The sequence below is a fragment of the Melopsittacus undulatus genome, chromosome 20 (genome assembly GCF_012275295.1).
Source record: "Melopsittacus undulatus isolate bMelUnd1 chromosome 20, bMelUnd1.mat.Z, whole genome shotgun sequence".
Lineage (NCBI taxonomy): Eukaryota > Metazoa > Chordata > Aves > Psittaciformes > Psittaculidae > Melopsittacus > Melopsittacus undulatus.
This window is the reverse complement of record NC_047546.1, coordinates 1245919-1270493: the sequence shown is the minus strand read 5'-3', so window position 1 is coordinate 1270493 and position 24575 is coordinate 1245919. Positions and strand designations below refer to the sequence as shown.

Sequence of the window (24575 nt, the reverse complement as noted above, 5' to 3'; positions counted from 1 at the left end):
GGTTGGGTGATGGTGACACTGGGGCTGTGTGATGGTGACACTGGGGTTGGGTGCTGGTGACACTGGGGTTGGGTGATGGTGACACTGGGGTTGGGTGATGGTGACACTGGGGCTGGGTGATGGTGACACTGGGGTTGGGTGATGGTGACACTGGGGTTGGGTGATGGTGACACTGGGGCTGGGTGATGGTGACACCGGGGTTGGGTGATGGTGACACTGTGGTTGGGTGACGGTGACACTGGGGTTGGGTGATGGTGACACTGGGGTTGGGTGATGGTGACACTGGGGTTGGGTGACAGTGACACCGGGGTTGGGTGATGGTGACACTGGGGTTGGGTGATGGTGACACTGGGGTTGGGTGATGGTGACACCGGGGTTGGGTGATGGTGACACTGGGGTTGGATGACGGTGACACTGGGGCCGAGTGACGCTGGCTCCGGCTGTTGGCCGGAGGAAGGGAAGTGGTGTGGGGTGGGTGAAAGCTCCGGCTGTGCCGCGGTCACCGTCAGTGCCTGTCACCCACTGCACCCATGGGTGTCCTCCTGCTCCTGCTCCTGCTCCAGACCCCAGCTGCAGGTTCGGGGGGCTCAGGGGCTGGGTGGGTTCATGGACGTGGGGTTGGGAGTATGGGATCACCCAAAGGGGACTCCTGGAGGGCTCCGGGTGCCCCAATGGGCCAGGAACCAGCCTGGCCCCACTGCAATGGGGCTGATGGGGGAGCACACACACAGGAACCGACCTCAGGACCCCATAATGGGGTTTAATGGGGACCCTGCAGTGGGGCTCACCCGGGACCCCACACAACAGAACCGATGCCCCACAGTGGGGTTCACCCCGGACCCCCTGCAATGGGGCTGAGCTTGGGGCCCCCCCTCCCCCTCCCCAGAGGCTCTGATGGAACCCGAGTTCTGCTACATCCTCGATGCCATCCTCTTCATCTACGGCATCATCCTCACAACCATCTATTGCCGGCTCAAGGTGAGCACCGGGGGGACCCCCCCCCCCCCCCCCCAATTCCGGCTCTGTCCCGATGTTTTCCCCTCTAATTCCCTCATTTTTGGGGTGTCCCCCCCCCCCATTCCCTGCAGTTCACCATTTACCGAGCGTCCCATCAGGCAGGCATGAAGAAGGTAAGAGATGGGGGGGGATGGATTGGGGGGACCCCCCTGTTCCCTAAGGAATGAGGGGTGCATGGGGTGCTCCTGTCCCCCCCTTTGTCCCTTTGTCAGCTCTTTCCCTTTCATTTTCCATGAGCAGAAGGAAGAAGGCGTCTATGCTGTAAGTCAATGGGGGGGGTGACACATCCGGGGGAGCCCTGCCCCCCCCCCCGGCTGCTTTCCCTTATGGGGTCCCTACACTGAGCCCCCTCCCATTGGGTTGAATGGGACCCCCCCCTACTGGGTTAAATGGGACCCCCCCACTGGGTTAAATGGGACCCGCACCCCAATGGGTTAAATGGGACCCCCCCTTACTGGGTTGAATGGGACCCTCCCCTACTGGGTTAAATGGGACACCCCCACTGGGTTAAATGGGACCCGCACCCCACTGGGTTAAATGGGACCCGCACCCCACTGGGTTAAATGGGACCCCCCCACTGGGTTAAATGGTACCCTCCCCTACTGGGTTAAATGGACCCCCCCCCACTGGGTTAAATGGGACCCCCCCTGCTATTGGGGGAACAGTGTTGTGGGGGGGGGTGATGGTGGATGGGGGACACAAACACCTTGTTCCCCCCCCTCTGCTCCCCCTTTGTCCCATGCAGGGGCTCAGCAGTGAGGGCCAAGAGACATACGAGACCCTCGAGATCAAAAGCTCCTGACCCCATCCTGCGGCTCCGGGACCCCCCCGGACCCCCCTTTTCCCCCTGGAAATGGGGGGGGTTGGTCCCAAACCCCCATTGTGGGTCCGGGAGCCCCAGTTCTGCTCTGTGTGTCCCAGTAAAGCAGCACCACGTGTACATGGGGCAGGGGGGTCTGTAACTGGGGGGGGTGGGGGAGCTGGGGATGGGGACAGAGGCACCCATCGGGGGTGGACCCCAGAACCCCCCAAAACCCTCTATGAGCCCCCAAGACCCTCTTGAGCCCCCCCAAAAGTCCTCAAGAGCTGGGACCCCGAGGGGGAAGACCCCAAAATATGGGACCCCCCCACATCTGGGCCCCCCCACATCTAGGACCCCCCCATATCTGGGACCCCCCCATATCTGGGACCCCCCATCTAGGACCCCCCCACATCTTGGACCCCCCCATCTGGGACCCCCCCATATCTGGGACCCCCCATCTGGGACCCCCCCAAGAGCCTGGACCCCAACCTCTGGGGTCGGGGTCCGCCGCTCCGCTCCGTGCACTGCGGCGCCGCCTGGCGGGCGCGCCTCTCAACTGCGGCGTTAGGGGCGGGGCCTCGACGGGTAGGCGGAGCTTCGACCGGTGGGCGGAGCTTCAGTGGATGGGCGGAGCTTCGGCGGTGGGCGGGGCCTCGGAGTGTGGGTGGGCGGAGCTTCAGCGAATGGGCGGAGCCTCGGTCGGTGGGCGGAGCTTCAGTGAATAGGCGGAGTTTCGGTTGGTGGGCGGAGCTTCTGTGGGTGGGCGGAGCTTAGGCGGTGGGCGGGGCGGGCGCGCCCCCGGCGGAGGCGGAGCCGCGCAAAGATGGCGGCGGAGCCGGGCCCGGAGCCGGGGCCTGACCCGGAGCTGGAGGCGCTGCTGGAGAGTGAGGGGGGGGTCAATGGGGTGGGGGGGGGTCAATGGGGGCAGTGGAGCTGGGGGTCACTGGGGTGCAATGGGGCTGGGGGTCATGTGGGTGTGGGGGGTAACGGGTGCAGGGGGCTCACTGGGTGCATGGGGGTCATTGGGGTGCATGGAGGGTTATTGGGGTGCATGGGGCTCATTGGGTGCATGGGGGTCATTGGGGCGCATGGGGGTCATTGGGGTGCATGGGGGTCATTGGGTGCAATGGGGCTCATTGGGGCGCATGGAGGGTTATTGGGGTGCATGGGGCTCATTGGGTGCATGGGGCTCATTGGGGTGCAATGGGGCTGGGGCTCCTGCGGGTGCGGGGGGGTAATGGGTGCATGGGGGGTTATTGGGGTGCAGGGGGGCTCATTGGGGTTCATGGGGGTTATTGGGGTGCAGGGGGCGTCATGGGTGCATGGGTGTCATTGGGGTACAAGGGAGATCATTAGGGTGCGGGTGGGCTCATTGGGGTACACTGGGGCTCGTTGGGATGCGGGTGGGCTCACTGGGGTACAGTGGGTTTTATTGGGGTGCAGGAGGCTCATTGGGGTGCAGGGGGCACGTTGGGGTACACTGGGGTTCATTGGGATACAAGGGGCTCGTTGGGGTGTAAGGTGTTCATTGGGGTACACTGGGGCTCATTGGGGTGCAGGAGTCACATTGGGGTGCATGGGGGGTCATTGGAGTGCCGGAGGCTCATTGGCTTACACTGGGGCTCATTGGGATGCACTGGTGCTCACTGGTGTGCACTGGTGCTCACTGGTGTGCACTGGGTCTCACTGGGTTGCACTGGGTCTCACTGGGGCTCACTGGGTCTCACTGGTGCTCACTGGGCTGCACTGGGTCTCACTGGGGCTCACTGGGACTCACTGGGGCTCACTGGGCTGCACTGGGTCTCACTGGGACTCACTGGGTCTCACTGGGCTGCACTGGGACTCACTGGGTTGCACTGGGGCTGTCATTCGGGTGCAGAAACCTCCTCTGCCCCCCCCAGGGGGTCTCCTCCTCACCCACCCCCCCCTCAGGTGCCTTGGATGACTTCGACAAGACCCGGCCCCCCCCCCCTCCCCCTGCCCCCGGCTCCGGCCCCGAGCCCTCCCCCAGCACCACTGCCAAGGTCAGTGTCCTGCCCCACAAGTTGGGGGTCACGGCTGTTGTGGGGCTGGGGGTGGGTTGTGGGTCCTGCCCCACAAGTTGGGGGTCACGGCGGTTGTGGGGCTGGGGGGGGTGTGGGTCCTGCCCCACAAGTTGGGGGTCACGGCGGCTGTGGGGCTGGGGGTGGGTTGTGGGTCCTGCCCCACAAGTTGGGGGTCACGGCGGTTGTGGGGCTGGGGGTGGGTTGTGGGTCCTGCCCCACAAGTTGGGGGTCATGGCGGTTGTGGGGCTGGGGTGTGGGTCCTGCCCCACAAGTTGGGGGTCACAGCGGTTGTGGGGCTGGGGTGTGGGTCCTGCCCCACAAGTTGTGGGTCACAGCGGCTGTGGGACTGGGGGGGGTTGTGGGTCCAGCCCCACAAGTTGGGGGTCAGGGCGGCTGTGGGGCTGGGGCTCAGCACTGATCAGTCCCCCCCACCGCAGGGCTCCCTGTTCGCGGCTCAGGAACGGTTCTTCGAGGAGCTGTTCGAGGGGGAGCTGGCGGCACAGGCGGCAGCTGAGTTCGATAGAGCCATGCAGGAGCTGGCGCGGGAGGAGCCGCAGCTGGTGGAGCAGTTCCAGAAGCTCTCGGAAGCGGCCGGAAGAGTTGGTGAGAGATGGAGACGGGATTGGAGCTGGTGATGGAGCTGGGATGGGAGCAGGTGATGGAGCTGGGATGGGAGCAGGTGATGGAGCTGGGATGGGGGCAGGTGATGGAGCTGGGATGGGAGCAGGTGATGGAGCTGGGATGGGAGTGGGTGATGGGATGGGAGCCGGGTGATGGGATGGGCTCTGGGTGCCAGGATGGGCTCTGGATGATGGCACCGAGATGGGCTCCGTGCGCCGGGATGGGCTCCATGTGACAGCACCAGGATGGTCTCCAGGTGCCTGGATGGGCTCTGGGTGACGGTGCTGGGATGGGCTCCAGGTGATGGCACTGGGATGGGCTCCAGGTGCTGGGATGGGCTCTAGGTGCCAGGATGGGCTCTGGGTGACGGCACTGGGATGGGTCCGGGTGATGGCACCGGGATGGGCTCTAGGTGACGGTGCCAGGATGGGCTCCGGGTGCCAGGATGGGCTCTGGGTGATGGGATGGGCTCCATGTGACAGTACTGGGATGAGCTCTGGGTGATGGCACCAGGATGGGCTCTGGGTGACGGTGCTGGGATGGGCTCCATGTGCCGGGATGGGCTCTGGGTGCCAGGATGGGATCCAGGTGCTGGGATGGGATCCAGGTGCCAGGATGGGCTCCGGGTGCTGGGATGGGATCCGGGTGCTGGGATGGGCTCCATGTGCCAGTACTGGGATGGGCTCCGTGTGCTGGGATGGGTTCTGTGTGCTGGTACTGGGATGTGCTCCGTGTACTGGGATGTGCTCCGTGCGCCGGTGCCTGTTCGGTAACACTGTGCCAAGCAGGTGCTGTGGTAGCGCCATAGCAGAAGGTTTAGGGGTGTCCCCCATGGGGTGTTGGTGTATCCGGTACCGCAGGCAGTGATGCAGCATCACAGCAGGAATTCACCTCCTGCCTCAAGGAGACACTGAGCGGCCTGGCCAAGAACGCCAGTGACCTACAGGTACAGCTGCCCCATAGCGGGGTCTGTCCATGCCCCCCATTGGGGGCTGCCCCACGGTGCTATGGGGCTGACGCTGCCCTCGCAGAGCTCTTCGGCCTCGGAGGAGGAGCTGGCGAAGGCGCTGGAGGGGCTGGGGCTGGAGGAGGGTGATGGGGATGAAGGCAGCGTCCTGCCCGTCATGAGGAGCATCATGCAGAGCCTGCTGTCCAAGGACGTGCTCTACCCCTCGCTCAAGGAGATCACCGACAAGGTCTGGTTCTATGGGGCAGGGTGTGCGTGGGGTGGTGCCGGTGTCACCCGGTGCCAGTGGGATGGTACCGGTGTGACTGGTGCTGGTGGGTGATGCTAATGGGTGGTATCAGTGTGACCCAATGCTGGTGTCCTGTCACCCTATGGCAGTACCCTGAGTGGCTCCATTGACACGGTGATGCTGGTGTCAGCCGGTAGGTGATGGGGGTGGGGGACACCAGTGTGAGCCGGTGCTGGTGTCCTGTCACCCAGACGGTGTTGTGCCGGTGGGACAGGTGCTGGTGTCCCCACAGTACCGTGAGTGGCTCCGGTGCTGGTGTCACCCGGTGGTGCTGGTGTCACTGGTACCGCTGGATGACAGTGCTGTGACCGGTAGCGCTGTGTGGTGCTGGTGTGACCGGTACCGCCGTGTCCCAGCTCTGTGACTGGTACCGCTGGGTGGTGCAGCTGTGACCGGTACTGCTGTGTCCTAGTGCTGTGTGGTGCTGGTGTGACCGGTAGCGCTGTAAGCCTCACTGTGACTGGTACTGCTGGGTGCCAGCGCTGTGACTGGTACTGTTGTGTGGTGGTGGTGTGACCGGTAGCGGTGGTGTGACCGGTACCGCTGTGTGGTGCTGGTGTCACCAGTACCCCTGTGACTGGTAGCACTGTGTGGTGTTGGTGTGACCGGTACCCCTGTGACCGGTAGCGCTGTGTGGTGTTGGTGTCACCGGTACCCCTGTGACCGGTAGCACTGGTGTCACCGGTACCACTGTCCCCGCAGTACCCCGAGTGGCTCCAGCGGAACGCGGCCGCGCTGCCGGCAGAGCAGTACGAGCGGTACCGGGCACAGCTCCAGGTCATGGCTCACATCTGTCAGCAGCTGGAGGCAGAGAGGCCGGGAGAGGCCGAGGATGAGCGGAGGCAGCGCTTCGAGAGCCTGCTGGGGCTCATGCAGCAGGTGCCGACACACAGCGACCCATAGAGACCCATAGAGACACAGAGACACCCATAGAGACACCTAGAGACCCATAGAGACCCACAGAGACCCATAGAGACCCATAGAGACCCATAGAGACCTTTAGAGATCCATAGAGACCCATAGACACCCATAGAGGCACCCACAGATATCCCATATACAGACCCCCAGAGACACCCGTAGAGACAACACCCCATAGACACTGCATAGATATGCATAGAGACACCCATAGACACCCCATAGACTGCTATAGGCACCTATAGAAATACCCAGAGACAGATACCCCATAGACACCCATAGAGATAGCTATAGACACCCATGGAGACACCCCATAGACTGCTATAGGCACCTAGAGATACCCAGAGACAGACACCCCATAGACACCCATAGAGACACCCATAGAGATAGCCATAGACACCCATAGAGACACACATAGAGACACCCCATAGACAGACCCCTATAGACACCCCTAGAGACACCCCATAGAGACACCCACACAGACACCCCCAGACACCCCATAGACCGCTAGAGACACCCCAGAGACCCTGAGACACCCACAAACACCCTGACCCCCCCTTCACCCCCCACCCCATACCCTCCCCAACCCCTTTTGCACCCCAGAACCACCCTGACCCCCCCAGACCTCCCCAAAGAGACCCATCCCCCCCCATGCCCCTCACCCCCCATATCCCACCCCCCTGACCCCCCTGTGTCCCCCCCATATCCCAGGCCCCCCCATGCCCCTCACCCCCCATATCCCACCCCCCTGACCCCCCTGTGTCCCCCCCATATCCCAGGCCCCCCCATGCCCCTCACCCCCCATATCCCCCCCCCCGACCCCCCTGTGTCCCCCCCATATCCCAGGCCCCTCCATGCCCCTCACCCCCCATATCCCCCCCCCCGACCCCCCTGTGTCCCCCCCATATCCCACCCCCCCCATGCCCCTCACCCCCCATATCCCACCCCCCCTGACCCCCCTATGTCCCCCCCCAGCTGCAGGACCTGGGGCACCCACCCAAGGAACTGGCCGGGGAGACGGTGAGTGCCATGGGGGGGGTTGGGGTGGGGGGGGGGCACCCCAAGCACCCTGACCCCATCTGACCCCCCCGTTCCCCCCCATCAGCCCCCCGGGTTCAACATGGAGCTGCCGGGGGGGGAGCAGTGCAGCCTCATGTAGGGTCCCCCCCCCCAACGGAGGAGGAGCCAATGCGCACGGGGGGGGGGGGTGATGGGGGTTGGGGGGGGGGGTGCAGGGACACCCCCCCCTTGCCCCCCCCCCCGACCATGGGGCGTGTGTGACCCCCCCTCGGTGTGCACAATAAATGTGTTGGTAACGGTGGTGGTGCCTGGAGGGGGAAACTGAGGCAGGAGGGGGGGGGCAAGGAGAGGCTACAATAACATGGGGGGGGGGACACACCAATAACATGGGGAGGGCAGAGTGACCCTACAATAACATGGGGGGGGGACACACCAATAACATGGGGGGGGACAGTGACCCTACAATAACATGGGGGGGGCACAAGGAGACCCCACAATAACAGGGGGGGAACACACACCAATAACATGGGGAGGGCACAGTGACCCTACAATAACATGGGGGGGGCACATGGAGACCCCACAATAACGGGGGGGGGTCACCAATAACATGGGGGGACACAAAGAGACCCTACAATTACATGGGGGGGCACATGGAGACCCTACAGTAACATGGGGGGGGCACATAGAGACCCTATGATAACATGGGGGGGACCCTAATAACATGGGGGGGCACAGTGACCCTACAATAACATGGGGGGGGGCACATGGAAACCCCACAATAACGGGGGGGGAGGGCACCAATAACATGGGGGGACACAGGAGACACTACAATTGCATGGGGGGGGGCACAGTGACCCTACAATAACATGGGGGGGGCACCAATAACATGGGGGGACACAAGGGGACCCTACGATAACATGGGAGGGGACCCTAATAACATGGGGGGGGGCATAAGGAGACCCTGCAATAACATTGGGGGGGGGCCCTACAACAACATGGGGGGGTCTGCGACCCTACAATGACATTGGGGGCACACGAAGACCCCATAGCAACACTGGAGGGGGGGGGGGTCGCAGTTGCCATGACGACCGCGCTGTAGAGCCTCTGAGTGTCGCGCCGGGCCGCTCCCCCCCCCCCCCTCCCTCCCGTTGCCGTAAAGCGCGGCGGCGGTGCCGTAAGGCGAGCGGCGGAGGCGGCGCAGGAAGATGGCGGCGGCGGGGCCCGCAACCGGGGCTCGAGCAGCGGCCGCTGCCCCCCGGGCCTGAGGGAGCCGGTACCGTGGGACCGGGTGCGTGCGGGGCCCCCCTCCCCCCGCCCCCTCCGGGTCCGTCCGGGCCCCACCGGGGGCTCCGGTACCGGACACAGCGCAACCCCCCCCCCCCCCCCCTGCACCGGGCCCGGGGATAACGGGGGGGTCCTTTAAGGGGAGGCGGTGGCAGCGGCCGTGCCCCTGGGGGTCACCGGGCAGGGGGGGCCCGCTGAGGCCTGAAGGGCGCTGGGCCTGAGGGAGGCCCTGCTGCTTTGGGGGCAACCGAGGGGGTCATTGCCACTTTAAGGGGGTCTGTGCTCCTTTAAGGGGGTCCCTCCTGCACCTGAGGGGGTCTTTACCCCTTTAAGAGGGTCCCTTCTGCACCGAGGGGGTCTTTGCCCTTTTAAGGGGGTCCGTGCCCCTTTAAGGGGGTCCTTCCTGCACCTGAGGGGGTCTTTACCCCTTTAAGGGGGTCCCTTCTGCACCGAGGGGGTCTTTGCCCTTTTAAGGGGGTCCGTGCCCCTTTAAGGGGGTCCTTCCTGCACCTGAGGGGTTCTTTACCCCTTTAAGGGGGTCCATGCCCCTTTAAGGTTGTCACTCCTGCACCTGAGGGGGTCTTTGCCCCTTTAAGGGGGATCCTTGTGCTTTTGGGGGGCTCCCTCCTGCACCCGAAGGTGTCACTGCCCCTTTAAGGGGGTCTGTGCCCCTTTAAGGGGGTCCCTCCTGTACCCGAGGGTGTCATTGCCCCTTTAAGGGGCATCCTTGTGCCTTTGGGGGGGGCTCTGTTACCCCCAGGGCAGGTTCCTGTTGCCCCAAAGGGCTCCTCACCCCTTAAGAGGGGTCGGGGGCTTCTCCCCCCCCCCCCCCCCCCCCGTGCCCCCCATGGATCTGGGGGTTCCCTCCTGTCCCTGTCACCCTCATGGTGCCCTCGGGTCTGTATCCATCCCCCCCCAAACCCTGTCCCTTGTCCCCCTTCCGATCCCATTGTCCCGGGGGGTTCCCAATGGAGCAGGGGTCGGTCCCTGCTTTAACCTCTTGCTCCCATCAGCTGCCAAGGAACCTCCAGCCCTTGTTCCTGCAGCACCGTGCAGGTGAGTGGGACCCCCCCCCCGGATCCATAGGGATGCTCCTATGGGATGCTCCAGGTGGTTGGGCTCTCCTTGGAGCATCCATCCTGCTTGTGAGCTGTGGGTCAATGCACCGGGAGCAGGGTCATGGCATTCCCTGCACCTGGAAAAGCCTTTGGGATGGTGCTGCTGAGGCCTGTGGGCACTGAGGGAGGTGATGGATGGATGCATGGATGCAGTGGGGTTGCTGCATGGAGCAGGGCCTGGGTCCCTCTGGCTCCCAGCAGAATGGGTTGGGATGGAGCTCGGGATGGAAGGAATTCCCTCCTGGAGCTGCCGGTGCTGGAGCCGGATCCCGGTGCCTGTGACACACGGAGCCATGTTTCCCATGGATCCAATCCAGATACTGCTGCGGGTGCTGAGCCTGCCCCAGCCCCATGGTGCCATCACCTCCCCTTGGTGAGGCTGGCACAGAGCAGAGGGCACAGAGCTTGGGTGTCTGGTCTTAGAAGGGCCCTGGGGGATGACTGGGGGGGAAGAGCTCCCCATGAACAATCAGAACCCCCCCAGGTGCTGGGAGCACCCCCAGGGCAGGAGCAGGGGCATGGGGGGGGGGGATCCTGCCCCTCTGCTGTGGGACCCCCCCTGCATCCGGCTCTGGGGCAGCAGCACTGGAGGGGCCTGGAGCAGATCCCATAGGAGCCAGGCTGGGAGAGCTGGGCTGGGGCAGCCGGGACAAGAGAAGGCTCCTGAAGGGGAGACCTGAGAGCAGCTCCTGTGCCTAAAGGGGCTGCAGGAAACCTGGAGAGGGGCTTGGGACAAGGGATGCAGGGATGGGACAATGGGAATGGCTTGAACCTGCCCGAGGGGAGGCTGAGCTGAGCTCTGAGGCAGAAGCTGTTCCCTGGGAGGGTGCTGAGGCGCTGGCACAGGGTGCCCAGAGCAGCTGTGGCTGCCCCATCCCTGGCAGTGCTCAAGGCCAGGTTGGACACAGGGGCTTGGAGCAGCTGCTCCAGTGGAAGGGTCCCTGGAAGGACCTGGATGAGCCTCCAGCTCCTTCAGCCCATCCTGGCTCTGTCCCCACAGGCTGCGCGCTCTGGATCCCACCATGTCAGACAGAGGCAGCAGCATGGACGGGAAGACAGACATCGTGAACGGTAAGGCCACGGTTGGGGCTTCCCCCATTGCACCCAACACCCGCTCACGGTGTGTGTGTGCCCACAGGCAGCTTGTCCAGCAGCCCCGAGGAGATGTCGGCTGAGGAAGGCCGGGAGACATCATCGGGCATCGAGGTGGAAGCCTCAGACCTGAGCCTGAGCCTCACCGGGGACGACGTGGGGCCCACCCGCGCCAGCATGGAGACCAGCCGGGACACGGACACCGAGAGCTCGGGCGAGGAGAAGGACTCGGACAGCATGGACGACACCGGCCACTACTCCATCACCGAGGAGAGCCGGGCGCTGGACGAGGAGGAGGAGGAGGAGGAGGATGAGGAGCGCGCTCAGCGCCGCAGCCACCGCAAGCGCAGCAGCCACGAGCAGGACTCGTCGGACGACGAGCAGGCGCTGGAGCAGTGGGTGTCGGCGGAGACGTCGGCGCTGCCACGGCCGCGCTGGCGCGCCATCCCCGCGCTGCGGCACCGCCAGCTGGGCTCCGGCAGCCGCTTCGTGCCCGAGGCCTGCGGCGCCCGCGTCTTCGTGCAGCGCTTCCGCCTGCAGCACGGGCTGGAGGCGCACACCGGCTGCGTCAACACCCTGCACTTTAACCAGCGCGGCACATGGCTCGCCAGCGGCAGCGACGACCTCCGTGTTGTGGTCTGGGACTGGGTGAGGAGGAGGCCGGTGCTGGAGTTTGAGAGCGGCCACAAGAGCAACGTGTTCCAGGTGAGGAATGGGGTGGGAAGGGGCTTGGGATCGTCCACTGCCAGCCAGCAGGATGCTCCAAACCCCTGTGTCCAGCCTGGCCTTGAGCACTGCCAGGGATGGGGCATTCACCACTATGGGCACCCAGTGCCTCAGCACCCTCACAGCAACCTCACAGCTTCCTCCTCTCCAGTCTGAGCTTCCTCTGCTGCAGTTTGAGCCCATCACCCCTTGTGCTGTCATTGCCAGATCATAGAATCCTGGAATGGGTTGGGTTGGAAAGGACCTTAAGATCATCCAGTTCCAACCCCCTGCATCCAGTTCCAACCCCCTGCATCCAGTTCCAACCTCCTGCATCCAGTTCCACCCCCCTGCATCCAGTTCCAACCTCCTGCATCCAGTTCCAACCTCCTGCATCCAGTTCCACCCCCCTGCATCCAGTTCCAACCCCCTGCATCCAGTTCCAACCCCCTGCATCCAGTTAGTTCCAACCCCCTGCATCCAGTTCCAAGCTCCTGCATCCAGTTCCAACCCCCTGCATCCAATTCCAACTCCCTGCATCCAGTTCCAACCCCCTGCATCCAATTCCAACCCCCTGCATCCAGTTCCAACCCCCTGCATCCAATTCCAACCCCCTGCATCCAGTTCCAACCCCTGCATCCAGTTCCAACCCCTGCATCCAGTTCCAAGCCCCTGCATCCAGTTCCAACCTCCTGCATCCAGTTCCAACCCCCTGCATCCAATTCCAACTCCCTGTATCCAGTTCCAACCCCCTGCGTCCAATTCCAACCCCTTGCATCCAGTTCCAACCCCCTGCATCCAATTCCAACCCCCTGCATCCAGTTCCAACCCCAAGCCATGGGTAGGGATGTCTCCCACTGGAGATCCCCTGTGCTGGGCAGGGACCTGCTCTAGCACCCCACAATTCCAGCTGGATGCTGGGGCAGGAGGAAGGTGCTGGTGATGAGAACCCTCACAACCCACCAGGATGCCCTCTTGTGGGGTGGGATCCCCACAGAGCTTCCCTCTTCCCACCCCTCCAGCATGTCCATGCCATGCATCCCATCTCCCTGCCCTTGCTGGGATGGAGCTGGGGCTCTGCAGCCATTCCCTATGGATGTGAGCTCACGGATGGGGGGCCGACAGAGGTTCTGCTCCCCATTGAAGGTGCTTGCTCTCTTCCAGGCCAAGTTCCTGCCCAACAGTGGTGACTCCACACTGGCCATGTGTGCCCGGGACGGGCAGGTCCGTGTGGCTGAGCTCTCAGCCACCCAGTGCTGCAAGAACACCAAGCGGGTGGCCCAGCACAAGGGAGCCTCACACAAGGTAAGCCCATGGGGGGGGGCACCCCCAAAACCTCCTGCTCGGAGGGTGCCGAGGGCTCCGGGTGCCGCTTGTGGGGACAAACGGGGGTCTCGCCACGTTGTTGGGTGCAAAGGGAACCAATGGCCGAGTCTTTATCTTCCAGCTGGCCCTAGAACCGGATTCTCCATGCACTTTCCTATCGGCAGGTGAAGATGCTGTCGTCTTCACCATCGACCTGAGACAAGACCGACCTGCCTCGTGAGTGTTGTCCTTCCCATTGCCATCCCCAGGGATGCTCCACAGGGAGATCCAGGCTCTAGGCTGGGCTTTGGCCAGAGAGGGCTGTGGGTTCTGCTGGGTTCCTGCCTCTTTGGTGGGCTGCAAGTGGGCAAAGGGGCAGCCCCACAGGGCATGGAGCCTGCCCTGGGAGTGGGGTGGGACACTGGAATGGGTTGGGGGGAGAAGCCTTCCCATCCCTGGCAGGGCTCAAGGCCAGGTTGGAGCATCCTGCTCCAGTGGAAGGGTCCCTGCCCATGGCTTTAGATGAGCTTTAAGCTCCCTTCCAACCCAAACCATTCCAGGATTCTCTGAACCTGGCTCATTGGCCAAGGGATTGGAACCCCCGGGATGGGACAGGGAACAGCAATGCCCCCTGTGAGCTCCAGCACCACTTCCACCTGTATTTGGTGTCTGGTGCTTTTCCAGTCTCATTTGGGAGATGCTGTAAATCCAAAGCTTTGGTGTTTGGGTTCATTCCTCCATGCGAATGTTTTTGGCTGGAGCTTTCCCTGTTTCATCACCAGGACAAAACCCCCTCCGGGGCCTTTCCAAACCTTTAATCCCAGTCTTTGTGTCCATGGAGCCGAAACAGGAGCTCCTGGGGGAAGGGGGGATGGGATTGTGTGAGATCTGGGCATTGTTACAACGAGATGGGTGAGGGGAAGACAGCAGCACAGCGCTTCTGCCCTGGCATCCATCCATCCCACGCTGCCTGTGCAGCGCCTGTTGTCCCAGCTGGAGCCTGCTTGGCAGTGGAGGTGGTTGTGGTGGTGGTGTTGTTGTCGGGTTGTTATTGTTCTTCTGCATCTCTTCAAGGAAACTGGTGGTGACCAAGGAGAAGGAGAAGAAGGTGGGACTGTACACCATCTATGTCAACCCCGCCAACACCTACCAGTTTGCTGTGGGTGGCAGAGACCAGTTCATCAGGTGAGTCCAACCGGTGCTAAGGGATGGGCTCCACTTCATGCTTCCAAGAGGAATGGGGTTCAGAGCAACCTGGTCTGGTGGGAAGTGTCCCGAGGAGCTTTAAGGTTCCCTTCAACCCAAACTATTCCATATTTGAGGATTTGGATCCTCTGAGGTTTAGCCCTGGATCTGCTCTCCTGGGATCCATCCATGGGATGACAAACCCCATTGCTCCTGGTGTGCAGCTGCATGGGATTAAGGCTCTCTGACTGTCCCAGTTTCAGCTCCGCAATGGTGCCAAGCAGCATTCCCAGTGATCCCAGTTCCCAGTGGAGCATCACTGGGCTCCCCGTGGGCTCAGAGCCTGCTCCGAACCAGCCCATGGCATCGGGGCAGAGGGAAGGGGGACACATGGAGCTGCTTTGGCTGAGGTATCCCAACCACATTCCTGCCCTTCTTCCCATAGGATTTATGACCAGCGGAGGATAGATGAGAACGAGAACAACGGAGTCCTCAAGAAGTTCTGCCCACACCACTTGGTAAGGACCTGGTGCTGTGGTGTCAGCTCCGGCTCCGGTTGAATCCTTGCTCCAGAGCTCCCAAAGGCTCCGGTGCCGGTGCCAGTGCCCATAGCACGTTGGTAGCGTGCCGAGCTCCCGGCACGGTGTGAGGAGGAGGATGAGCAGGAACAGACGTGTCTGTGCTCCCCCCAGGTGAACAGCGAGTCCAAAGCCAACATCACCTGCCTGGTCTACAGCCACGACGGCTCCGGTGAGTGAGCACCGGGCACCGCAGCACCGGCATGGGGGGTTCAGCACCCCCATGTGCTGACCCCGTCTCTCCCGTCCCCCCCAGAGCTCTTGGCCAGCTACAACGATGAGGACATTTACCTCTTCAACTCCTCCCACAGCGACGGGGCCGAGTACATCAAGAGGTACAAGGGACACCGCAATAATGCCACGGGTAAGGGCACAGGGAGCAGGTAGGGAGGAGCATTCCCATCCTTTGGGGTATTCCCACTGCTTGGGTTTCCTTTTGGGGTCCCTTCACACAAACTGTTCCCGGATGGAGCTGAGCTGTGGTGCTGGGGATGGAAGAGCTGCTCTGGTTCAGGCTCCAGCAGGGATGGGGCTCATGGCGAGGGACGGGATTGGCTCTGGGAATGCCGCCCTCATCCCACACCCGTTTCCCTCGTTCCCAAGTGAAAGGAGTGAATTTCTACGGCCCCAAAAGTGAGTTTGTGGTGAGCGGCAGCGACTGTGGCCACATCTTCCTGTGGGAGAAATCCTCCTGCCAGATCGTGCAGTTCATGGAAGGTGACAAGGGTGGAGTGGTGAGTGCCCAGCTCCTCCTGCTCCCATCCCATGGATCCAGCTCCTGCCCATCCTCTGGATCCAGCCCCTTCCCATCCTCTGGATCCAGCCCCTTCCCATCTCCTGGATCCAGCCCCTTCCCATCCCATGGATCCAGCCCCTTCCCATTCCCTGGATCTAGCCCCTTCCCATCTCCTGGATCCAGCCCCTTCCCATTCCCTGGATCCAGCCCCTTCCCATCCCATGGATCCAGCCCCTTCCCATTCTGTGGATCCAGCCCCTTCCCATCCCATGGATCCAGCCCCTTCCCATTCTGTGGATCCAGCCCCTTCCCATCCCATGGATCCAGCCCCTTCCCACTCTGTGGATCCAGCCCCTTCCCATTCCCTGGATCCAGCCCCTTCCCATTTGCCACCACAGGGATCGCCTGTGCTCCATGCATGGTGTCAGCTCCATCCCATGCCTGAGGGCACAGTGGGGACCCCCCTGCTGTGCATCCCCCTCCCCCAGGCCCCCACATCCCAATGGATCCCAGCACCCTCACGCTCACCCTGCAGGGGTGCTGGCTTGGGGGGGGCACCCATGGGGGGGCACCCGATGGGCTCATGGGTGCCCCCCCCGCAGGTGAACTGCCTGGAGCCCCATCCCCATCTCCCCGTCCTGGCCACCAGTGGCCTGGACCACGACGTCAAGATCTGGGCCCCCACAGCCGAGACCCCCACGGAGCTTGTGGGGCTGCGGGAGGTGAGACCCCCACCCAGCCCCCTTGGCAATGATGGGGGGGGGGGACACACACCTCGAGCCCCCCCTTTGACCCCCCCAGTCCCGTAGGTGATCAAGAAGAACAAGCTGGAGCGGGATGAGGACAGTCTGCATCACACTGACATGTTCGACAGCCACATGCTCTGGTTCCTCATGCACCACCTGCGCCAGCGCCGCCACCACCGGGTGGGTGCCATACATGTGTGTGTGCCCCCCCTTGAGCCCCCCAACCCATTCACCCCCTTATGTGTGCCCCCCCTTGAGCCCCCCAACCCATTCACACCCTTATGTGTGCCCCCCCTGAACTCCCCCAACCCATTCACCCCCTTATGTGTGCCCCCCCTTGAGCCCCCCAACCCATTCACCCCCCTTATGTGTGCCCCCCCTTGAGCCCCCCAACCCATTCACCCCCTTATGTGTGCCCCCCCTTGAGCCCCCCAACCCATTCACCCCCTTATGTGTGCCCCCCCTTGAGCCCCCCAACCCATTCACCCCCTTATGTGTGCCCCCCCTTGAACCCCCCCAACCCATTCACACCCTCATGTGTGCCCCCCCTTGAGCCCCCCAACCCATTCACCCCCTTATGTGTGCCCCCCCTTGAGCCCCCCAACCCATTCACCCCCTTATGTGTGCCCCCCCTTGAGCCCCCCAACCCATTCACCCCCTTATGTGTGCCCCCCCTTGAGCCCCCCAACCCATTCACCCCCTTATGTGTGCCCCCCCTTGAACCCCCCCAACCCATTCACACCCTCATGTGTGCCCCCCCTTGAGCCCCCCAACCCATTCACACCCTTATGTGTGCCCCCCCTGAACCCCCCCAACCCATTCACCCCCTTATGTGTCCCCCCCCTGAACCCCCCCAACCCATTCACCCCCTTATGTGTCCCCCCCCTGAACCCCCCCAACCCATTCACCCCCTTATGTGTGCCCCCCTTTAACCCCCCCAACCCATTCACCCCTTATGTGTGTCCCCCTTGAACCCTCCCCAACCCATTCACCCCCTTATGTGTGCCCCCCCTTGAACTCCCCCCACCCCATTCACCCCCTTATATGTGCCCCCCCTTGACCCCCACCCCATTCACACCCTTTTGTGTTCCCCCCCTTGAACCCCCCCCACCCCATTCACCCCCGTATGTGTGCCCCCCCTTTAACCCCCCCATTCACCCCCTTATATGTGCCCCCCTTGACCCCCACCCCATTCACACCCTTTTGTGTGCCCCCCCTTGAACCCCCCCACCCCATTCACCCCCTTATGTGTGCCCCCCCTTGAACCCCCCCACCCCATTCACCCCCTTATGTGTGCCCCCCTTGAACCCCCCTCACAACCCATTCACCCCCTTATGTGTGCCCCCCCTTGAACCCCCCAACCCATTCACCCCCTTATGTGTGCCCCCCTTGAACCCCCCCAAACCATTCACCCCCTTATGTATGCCCCCCCCAACCCATTCACCCCCTTATATGTGCCCCCCCTTGAACCCCCCTCACAACCCATTCACCCCCTTATGTGTACCCCCCCTTTAACCCCCCCCATTGACCCCCTGTGCCCCCCCAGCGCCGCCGGGACCCCGGAGCCCCGGATGCAGACTCGGATGAGTCCCCAAGCTCCTCGGACACATCGGATGAGGAGGAGGAAGGTCCGGACCGGGTTCAGTGTATGCCATCGTGAGCCCCCCCCCCAAAACCCGGACCCCCCCCCCCCCAACCCAGCACCGCGGGGGGGGGGCTCCGGCCACGCACCGCCCCCACTAACACATGGAGCTTTGGATTGACTTAATGCCCCCCCCCCATGTCCCCCCCATCCATCCTCACCCCCCCCCCATGGCACAGCCTCACCTTGGGGGTCCCCCCAGCACTGGTGGGGGGGGATTTTTATACTAATGTGCCCCCCCCTTTATCCTGCTTTGGGGGGGGGGGCAACCCAACCCGTGGCCCCTCCCACTTTTCTGGGGGGGGGGGAGCACCCTCCCCTTGTGCTCTTCAGGGCTCTTGCCCCCCCCCAGGGGGTGAAGGGGGGACACATGGGGGTGCCCCCCCCATTGCCCCTCATTGTGGGGGGGGGTTTGCAGAGCGCTGCTTGTCTGGTTTGTACATATCAGTGATTTGCACTTCGTGTGGCCCCCCCCGGACCCCCCCCAACCGTTTTCTGTTGCTTTGACAGAGACTGAGTTGGTTTTTGGGGGGGGGGAGGACGTGGGGGGGGTTTGGGAGGGGGGGGTCACTGTTAGAGGCCTAATTTTATATGTGCTCAACCCCCCCTCGTCCCCCCCCCGCGGGGAATCGATTGTAAGAGTTGAATCTATATTATATATAAATGCAATAAAGCAGCCAAGAGAGGCCCCGTGTGCCCCCCAATGACCCCCCCCAATGACCCCCCCAATGACCCCCCCCTCGTGACCCCTCCATGCCATCTATGTGTGCCCCCCCACTTCCATCCCCAGCCCCCCCCATTCTCCCCCTATTTATGAACTGGGGGGGGGTTAAAGCAGGGAGCACCCCCCATAGTGGGGGTCACTGTGTGTGTGCCCCCCCCCCCCATGTCCCAGCGGGGGGGGGGAGGGGTGAAGGGCCAATGAGGGGGGGGGCGCGGGGGGGGCGGGTTTTAGCTTTTATTAAATAAAATATATTAACATAAACTCTGCGGTGCCCCCCCCGCGGTGCCCCCCCCGGGTTAGTAGCTAGAGCTGACCCCGACCCCCCCAACACACACACACACACACTGGGGGGGGGGCTGCGCCTTGTGCCCCCCCCCCCACCATGGCACTGGGGGGGCTCCTTCCACCCCCCCCTTCCAATGTCCGCCTATCCGGCCCCCCCCCCCCCCCGACCAAAGTGGGGGTTTGGGGGTTCCCCCCCATCACCTCCTGTTCCATTCACTTCCAACCTCTGGGGGGGTCAATGGGGACCCCCCCCCCAAACCTGCTCCTCGCCTCCCTCCCGACCTGCTCCATCCTTCATCCCTGTGTGTGCCCCCCCCCCCCCGCGCCATGGGGGGGGTCCTGGTGCTGTCACCCCCCCCCCTCCCCCCCTCAGCTATGGGGGGGGGGCCTGATCCTGCTTCGGGGGGGGGGGGGGTGCTGGGGGTCCCCTGGGAATAGCAAAGCGCCCCCCCCCCTCCCCACACACACACACACGGCCCCCCCGGGGGGGGTGTTAAGACTTGGTTAGTGACAGTGGTGCCCCCCCCCGGGCCGGAGGGGGTGGGGGACATGGGGGGGGCACAGCCTCCATCCAGCTCCTTCTCCTGCCCCCCCCCCTCAGGCTTTCTTGGGGGGGGGCGCCAGTTTGATGATCTCCTCCTCCGATGGCTGCCGGATGATGTCTGTGGGGGGGGGGGGGTTAGAGGGGAGCCCCCCCCCCCCCCATTGGTACTATGGGGGGGTCCTGGTCCCTATGGGGGCTCCTTATGGCCATGTTCTCAGGGAAGGCTCCTGTCCCTATGGGATGTGCTTGTCCCCATGGACTGTTCCTGTTCCTATGGGGTGCTCCTGGCCCTACAGGAGTTCCCTGTCCCCATGGGTGTCCTTGTCCCAGTGTGGGGTCCCTGTCCCCAGGGATGTCCCTGTTCCCATGGGATGACTGTGTTCCTATGGGGTGTCCCTGTTCCTATAGGGTGCTTCTGTCACTATGGGAGGTCCCCATCCCAATGGATGCTCCTGTCCCCATGGATGCTCCTAACCCCAGGGATGTCCCTGTTCCCATGGGATGACTGTGTTCCTATGGGGTGCTCCTGTCCCCAGGGGTGTTCCTGTCCCCATGCATGCTCCCGTCCCCATCCCCATGGATGCTCCTGTCCCCAGGGATGTCCCTGTTCCTATGGGGTGCTTCTGTCACCATGGGATGTCCCTGTCCCCATGTGGGGTCCCCTCACCCTTGTACTTCTTGGCGCTCGGGATGCGCGTGAGCTTCGTGTCCACCTCGTCCTCCTCCGAGATCTTGAGCACGTGTGTTCGGTACCGCACGACCGTGGTCAGCAGGTCCGGGCGGCGCGAGATCTCGAAGATGTGCTCCACGTACGAGAGGGTGTCTGCGGCACCGACACCGGGACACCGTCACCAGGACACCGCCACTGGCACCGTGTTATCGGGACACCGACACCGGGACACCGTCACCGGGACACCGTCACCGGGACACCGCCACTGGCACCGTGTTACCGGGACACCGACACCAGGACACTGTCACCGGCACCGCATCACCAGGACACCGTCACCGGGACACCGACACCGGGACCGCGTCACTGGGACAGCGACACCGGGACACCGTCACCGGCACCGCATCACCAGTACTGCATTACCAGGACCGCGTCACCGGGACACCATCACTGGCACCGCGTCACCGGGACACCGACACCGGGACCGTGTCACTGGGACCGCGTCACTGGCACCGCGTCACCGGGACACTGGGATGGGGACACCAGGGTGGGGACACCGGGATGGGATGGGACCCAGGGGTGGCAATTGAACAAGGACTGGAACAAGGAGAGGGGATGGGGATGGAGACCTGGACAGGGAAGAGTGGTGGGACCAAGATGGGGATGGGACCAGGAAGGGAGGTGGGACCAGGATGGGAGATGGGACCAGGATGGGAGATGGGATCAGGATGGGGATGGGACCAGGATGGGAGATGGGATCAGGATGGGGATGGGACCAGGATGGGGATGGGACCCGGATGGGGATGGGGAAGGGAGACTTAGGAGGATGAGGGCAATGACCAATGACCGGTAGAGGGGACGTGGGTGGGATGGAGAACGGGGCTGGGACCTCATGGAGCAGGGCCAGAACCGGGAGGAAGACGGGGACACAGGGCAGGGATGAAGGCACCAGGCCGGGGGTGAGGCCGGGGTGAGGCCGGGTCCCACCTGGTCCCAGCTTGCCGTGCTTCTCCAGGAAGCTGAACCAGTGCTGGCTGGTGGCGATGGCCTCACTCTCCCCGCTCGGGATGTCCTCCTTGCAGGCAGACTTGAGCTGCTCCAGGTCCTCGGCTGTGATGTTCTGGGCCAGCTCCTCCAGGAGGCTGCGGTACTCGGCCATGGCTGCGCCACCACCAGTGTCACCAGTGTCACCAGTGGCACCAGTGGCACCAGTGGCACCAGCGGCACTGGCGGACCGGCCTCAGCCCACACGTGTGTGTGTGTGTGTGTGTCACCCCCCAACATGTGTGTGTGTCACCCCCAACATGTGTGTCACCCTCAACACGTGTGTGTCACCCCCCAACATGCGTGTGTGTGTCACCCCCAACGTGTGTGTGTGTGTCTCACCCCCAATACGTGTCACCCCCCAACGTGTATGTGTGTGTCACCCCAACATGTGTGTGTGTGTCACCCCCAATACGTGTGTGTCATCCCCAACACGTGTGTGTCACCCCCCAACGTGTGTGTGTGTGTCACCCCAACACGTGTGTGTCACCCCCCAATGTGTGTGTGTGTGTCACCCCAACACGTGTGTGTCACCCCCCAACGTGTGTGTGTGTGTCACCCCAACACGTGTGTGTCACCCCCCAATGTGTGTGTGTGTGTGTGTCACCCCAATACGTGTGTGTCACCCACAACATGTGTGTGTGTGTGTGTCACCCCCAACACGTGTGTGTCACCCACAACATGTGTGTGTGTGTGTGTCACCCCCAACACGCGTGTGTCACCCCCCAATGTGTGTGTGTGTCACCCCCCAACACGCTCCCATGCTCCACAGGCCCATGACTCATGTGATGGTCATGGGATGTGACAGGGATGGGGGGGACCCTTCCTGGCCTTGCACCCCCATCGGGTCTGACCCCCCCCCCCCCCAGCACCCAGATTCCATGGGGTGGGGGGGGTGTGTGTATAAGGGGAGGGTCACCCCTCTCTCCTGTTGCTCCTCAGTCACCATGGCAACCACTGCCACCCACCCTAGGGATGCGGTTGCCGTGGCGATCGCAGCATCCCTGCCCCATAGTGACACCCGTGGGTGCTCGGGGGGGGGGTTGTTTGTATGGTGGGGAGGGGGCACCCCACGAGAGACACACATGGAAGTGGGGGGGGGGAACAGAGGACGCACGGACACATGGACACACGGACACAGACACGTGCACGCATGCGCACCCCCCCCCCCAATAAACACCCCCCCTGCACCCGCACGTGGGCACACGCGTGCACCACGCTCACACTCACATGTGACCCCCCCCGTGCCCCCCCCCCCGGAGCGTGTCCGGCCCCTTTAAGGCCGCCGATGACTCAGCCCTTGGCCCGGACGTTGGGTCCTTCCGGGAGGGGGGGGACAGTGGGGGGGGGAATGGGGATGGGGGATGGGCCCCCCCCCCCCCCCCCCCCCGCCGTGGCCGCGTGCCCATTCCCAGGCTCCATAGGGGGGAAAAGGGATGCCCAACCCCCCCCCCCACCGTGGGACCCCCCCCTCCTCATTCACTCTTCCCATGCAAATCGCCTCATGAATATTCATAAAGGGGCGGGGCCTCGCGGGGCCCTTTCATAGGGAAGGGTGGGGGGCGATTAATCCCCCCCGTGTTGTGGTGGAGATAACAGGACGCGATTAATCCCCCCCCCAGATCCCCCCCATGGGGACAAGAGGCCTTTGTGTGCCCCCCGCCCCACCGAGTCCCGGCCCCACGGACGGGGGGGGCACACACACGACCCCCCCATCCCCTCCCAGCATCATCCCACATCTGGGGCACATCTGGGCCCCCCCTCGGGTCTCAAGGGGGGGTCCCCCCGTGTGTTACGTGGCCCGGGTGGGGACCGGCACCGGGTGGCACCGGGTGGAGCGCGGCCCCCCCCGCGCTGTGGGTCACGGGTTCGAGTCCCGGCGCGGGGGGAAAGGGAAGTGGGGGGGGGGGGGGGGGATCACGGCTGGGGGGGGGGTTAACGGGAGGGGGGTTAACGGGGGGGGGGGGGGGGGGGCGGTGTGGTTGTACCGGAGAGGGGTTAACACCGAGCGATCGGGATCGGGACCGGATGGAGGCGGCGGCCGCGGTCTCCATCTCCATCCGGGCCCGGTTCCGCTGCCGGTGCCGGTGCCCGGTGGGACCCCCCCCCCCCGGTCCCCCCCCCCCCCCCCCATATGCACTCACCGGCCGGGGCTGGCGGTGCCGGTGCCGGTGCAGCCGCTCGGGGCTCTCGGTGCTGCCGCTCTGAGCAGAGGGGCGGGGCTTAACCGGGTGGGGCCCTGGTGGTGGGCGGGGCCTAACGGGGCGTGGCCAAGGGGGCGGGGCTTGGGAGGGGAGGGACGGGAGCGGGTGAGTCCTTCACGAGGGGGCTCCTATGGGGGCTCTTGCACGAGGGCCTCGCCCGGTTATGGGGGGGGGGGTCTCTGGTCCCCCCAAACCCCCCCCCATGGGACACAATGGGGGTGTCAATGGCACCACAGGGATGGGGCCGTCGGAGCCATCCTCATCCTCATGCCCTAACCCAGGTCCCAAACGTGGGTTTGAGCTCGTGCACCCCAAAATCACCCCCCCCCTCCGGACCCCCCCCCCGGGACCCTCCCGTGAGGGAGCTCAGATGGGGCTGAAGGGGGGGTGGGGAGGGTCCCCCCCTCCTGCAGCGGGATTGAGGCCGCGGGGGGGTTGATCCCATCGGATTAAGGCTGTGGGAACATCCGGAGCCTCCCCCCGACCCCCCCGCGGCTGAGGATGCTCTGGCTCCTGTCAGACCCTGCGGGGTTCAGGGGGACCCCCCATCCCTGTGGGAACCCCCATCCAGAGGCTGTGGTTGCCCTGGACAGAACCTCCCCATGGCAACGACCTCCCCATGGCAACCACCTCACCATGGCAACCACCTCACCATGGCAACCTGTCCCCATGGCAACAACCTCCCCATGGCAACATGTCCCCATGGCAACCACCTCCCCATGGCAACCACCTCCCCATGGCAACCACCTCACCATGGCAACCTGTCCCCATGGCAACAACCTCCCCATGGCAACCACCTCACCATGGCAACCTGTCCCCATGGCAACAACCTCCCCATGGCAACATGTCCCCATGGCAACCGTCTCCCCATGGCAATGACCTCTCCATGGCAACCACCTCACATGGCAACCTGTCCCCATGGCAACGACCACCCCATGGCAACCACCTCCCCATGGCAACCACCTCCTCATGGCAACCGTCTCCCCATGGCAACAACCTCTGCATGGCAACCACCTCCCATAGCAACCACCTCCCATGGC

General features: G+C 63.8%; 4 protein-coding genes across 8 annotated transcripts; 3 read left to right on the top strand and 1 right to left on the bottom strand.

Annotated features, from left to right (window-relative positions):
* The first annotated feature begins 462 nt into the window (after positions 1 to 462).
* FCER1G (Fc epsilon receptor Ig) lies at positions 463 to 1949 on the top strand. Its single transcript, XM_034071243.1, has 5 exons — positions 463 to 576; positions 887 to 978; positions 1089 to 1130; positions 1258 to 1278; positions 1763 to 1949. The coding sequence occupies exons 1-5, from the start codon at positions 531 to 533 to the stop codon at positions 1817 to 1819; spliced, it is 258 nt and encodes an 85-aa protein (XP_033927134.1). The 5' UTR covers positions 463 to 530; the 3' UTR covers positions 1820 to 1949.
* Positions 1950 to 2614: 665 nt separating this feature from the next.
* Positions 2615 to 7866, top strand: PEX19 (peroxisomal biogenesis factor 19). 2 transcript variants are annotated; one of them, XM_034071176.1, is made up of 8 exons: positions 2615 to 2703; positions 3752 to 3843; positions 4302 to 4467; positions 5346 to 5431; positions 5517 to 5681; positions 6444 to 6620; positions 7632 to 7676; positions 7762 to 7866. In XM_034071176.1, exons 1-8 carry the CDS (start codon positions 2643 to 2645, stop codon positions 7813 to 7815), a joined length of 846 nt encoding a protein of 281 aa, XP_033927067.1. In that variant the 5' UTR covers positions 2615 to 2642; the 3' UTR covers positions 7816 to 7866. The 2 variants fall into 2 exon arrangements, with proteins under 2 accessions (XP_033927067.1, XP_033927068.1); XM_034071177.1 differs by lacking the exon at positions 7632 to 7676.
* Positions 7867 to 8839: 973 nt separating this feature from the next.
* DCAF8 (DDB1 and CUL4 associated factor 8) lies at positions 8840 to 18109 on the top strand. Of its 4 annotated transcripts, none has more exons than XM_034071264.1 (14): positions 8840 to 8964; positions 9974 to 10016; positions 11079 to 11149; positions 11217 to 11875; positions 13040 to 13180; positions 13323 to 13417; positions 14255 to 14365; positions 14811 to 14883; positions 15058 to 15115; positions 15200 to 15307; positions 15547 to 15677; positions 16282 to 16401; positions 16489 to 16620; positions 17972 to 18109. In XM_034071264.1, the coding sequence occupies exons 3-14, from the start codon at positions 11101 to 11103 to the stop codon at positions 18083 to 18085; spliced, it is 1791 nt and encodes a 596-aa protein (XP_033927155.1). In that variant the 5' UTR covers positions 8840 to 8964; positions 9974 to 10016; positions 11079 to 11100; the 3' UTR covers positions 18086 to 18109. The 4 variants fall into 4 exon arrangements, with proteins under 4 accessions (XP_033927155.1, XP_033927156.1, XP_033927154.1 ...); XM_034071265.1 differs by having other exon boundaries at positions 8856 to 8949; XM_034071263.1 differs by lacking the exon at positions 8840 to 8964 and having other exon boundaries at positions 9808 to 10016; positions 16489 to 16605.
* Positions 18110 to 19538: 1429 nt separating this feature from the next.
* PEA15 (proliferation and apoptosis adaptor protein 15) lies at positions 19539 to 23549 on the bottom strand. The gene is made up of 4 exons (XM_034071181.1): positions 23476 to 23549; positions 21275 to 21448; positions 20288 to 20443; positions 19539 to 19738 (listed from the first exon to the last, which is right to left on the bottom strand). The coding sequence occupies exons 2-4, from the start codon at positions 21444 to 21446 to the stop codon at positions 19674 to 19676; spliced, it is 393 nt and encodes a 130-aa protein (XP_033927072.1). The 5' UTR covers positions 21447 to 21448; positions 23476 to 23549; the 3' UTR covers positions 19539 to 19673.
* Between the last annotated feature and the right edge of the window lie 1026 nt (positions 23550 to 24575).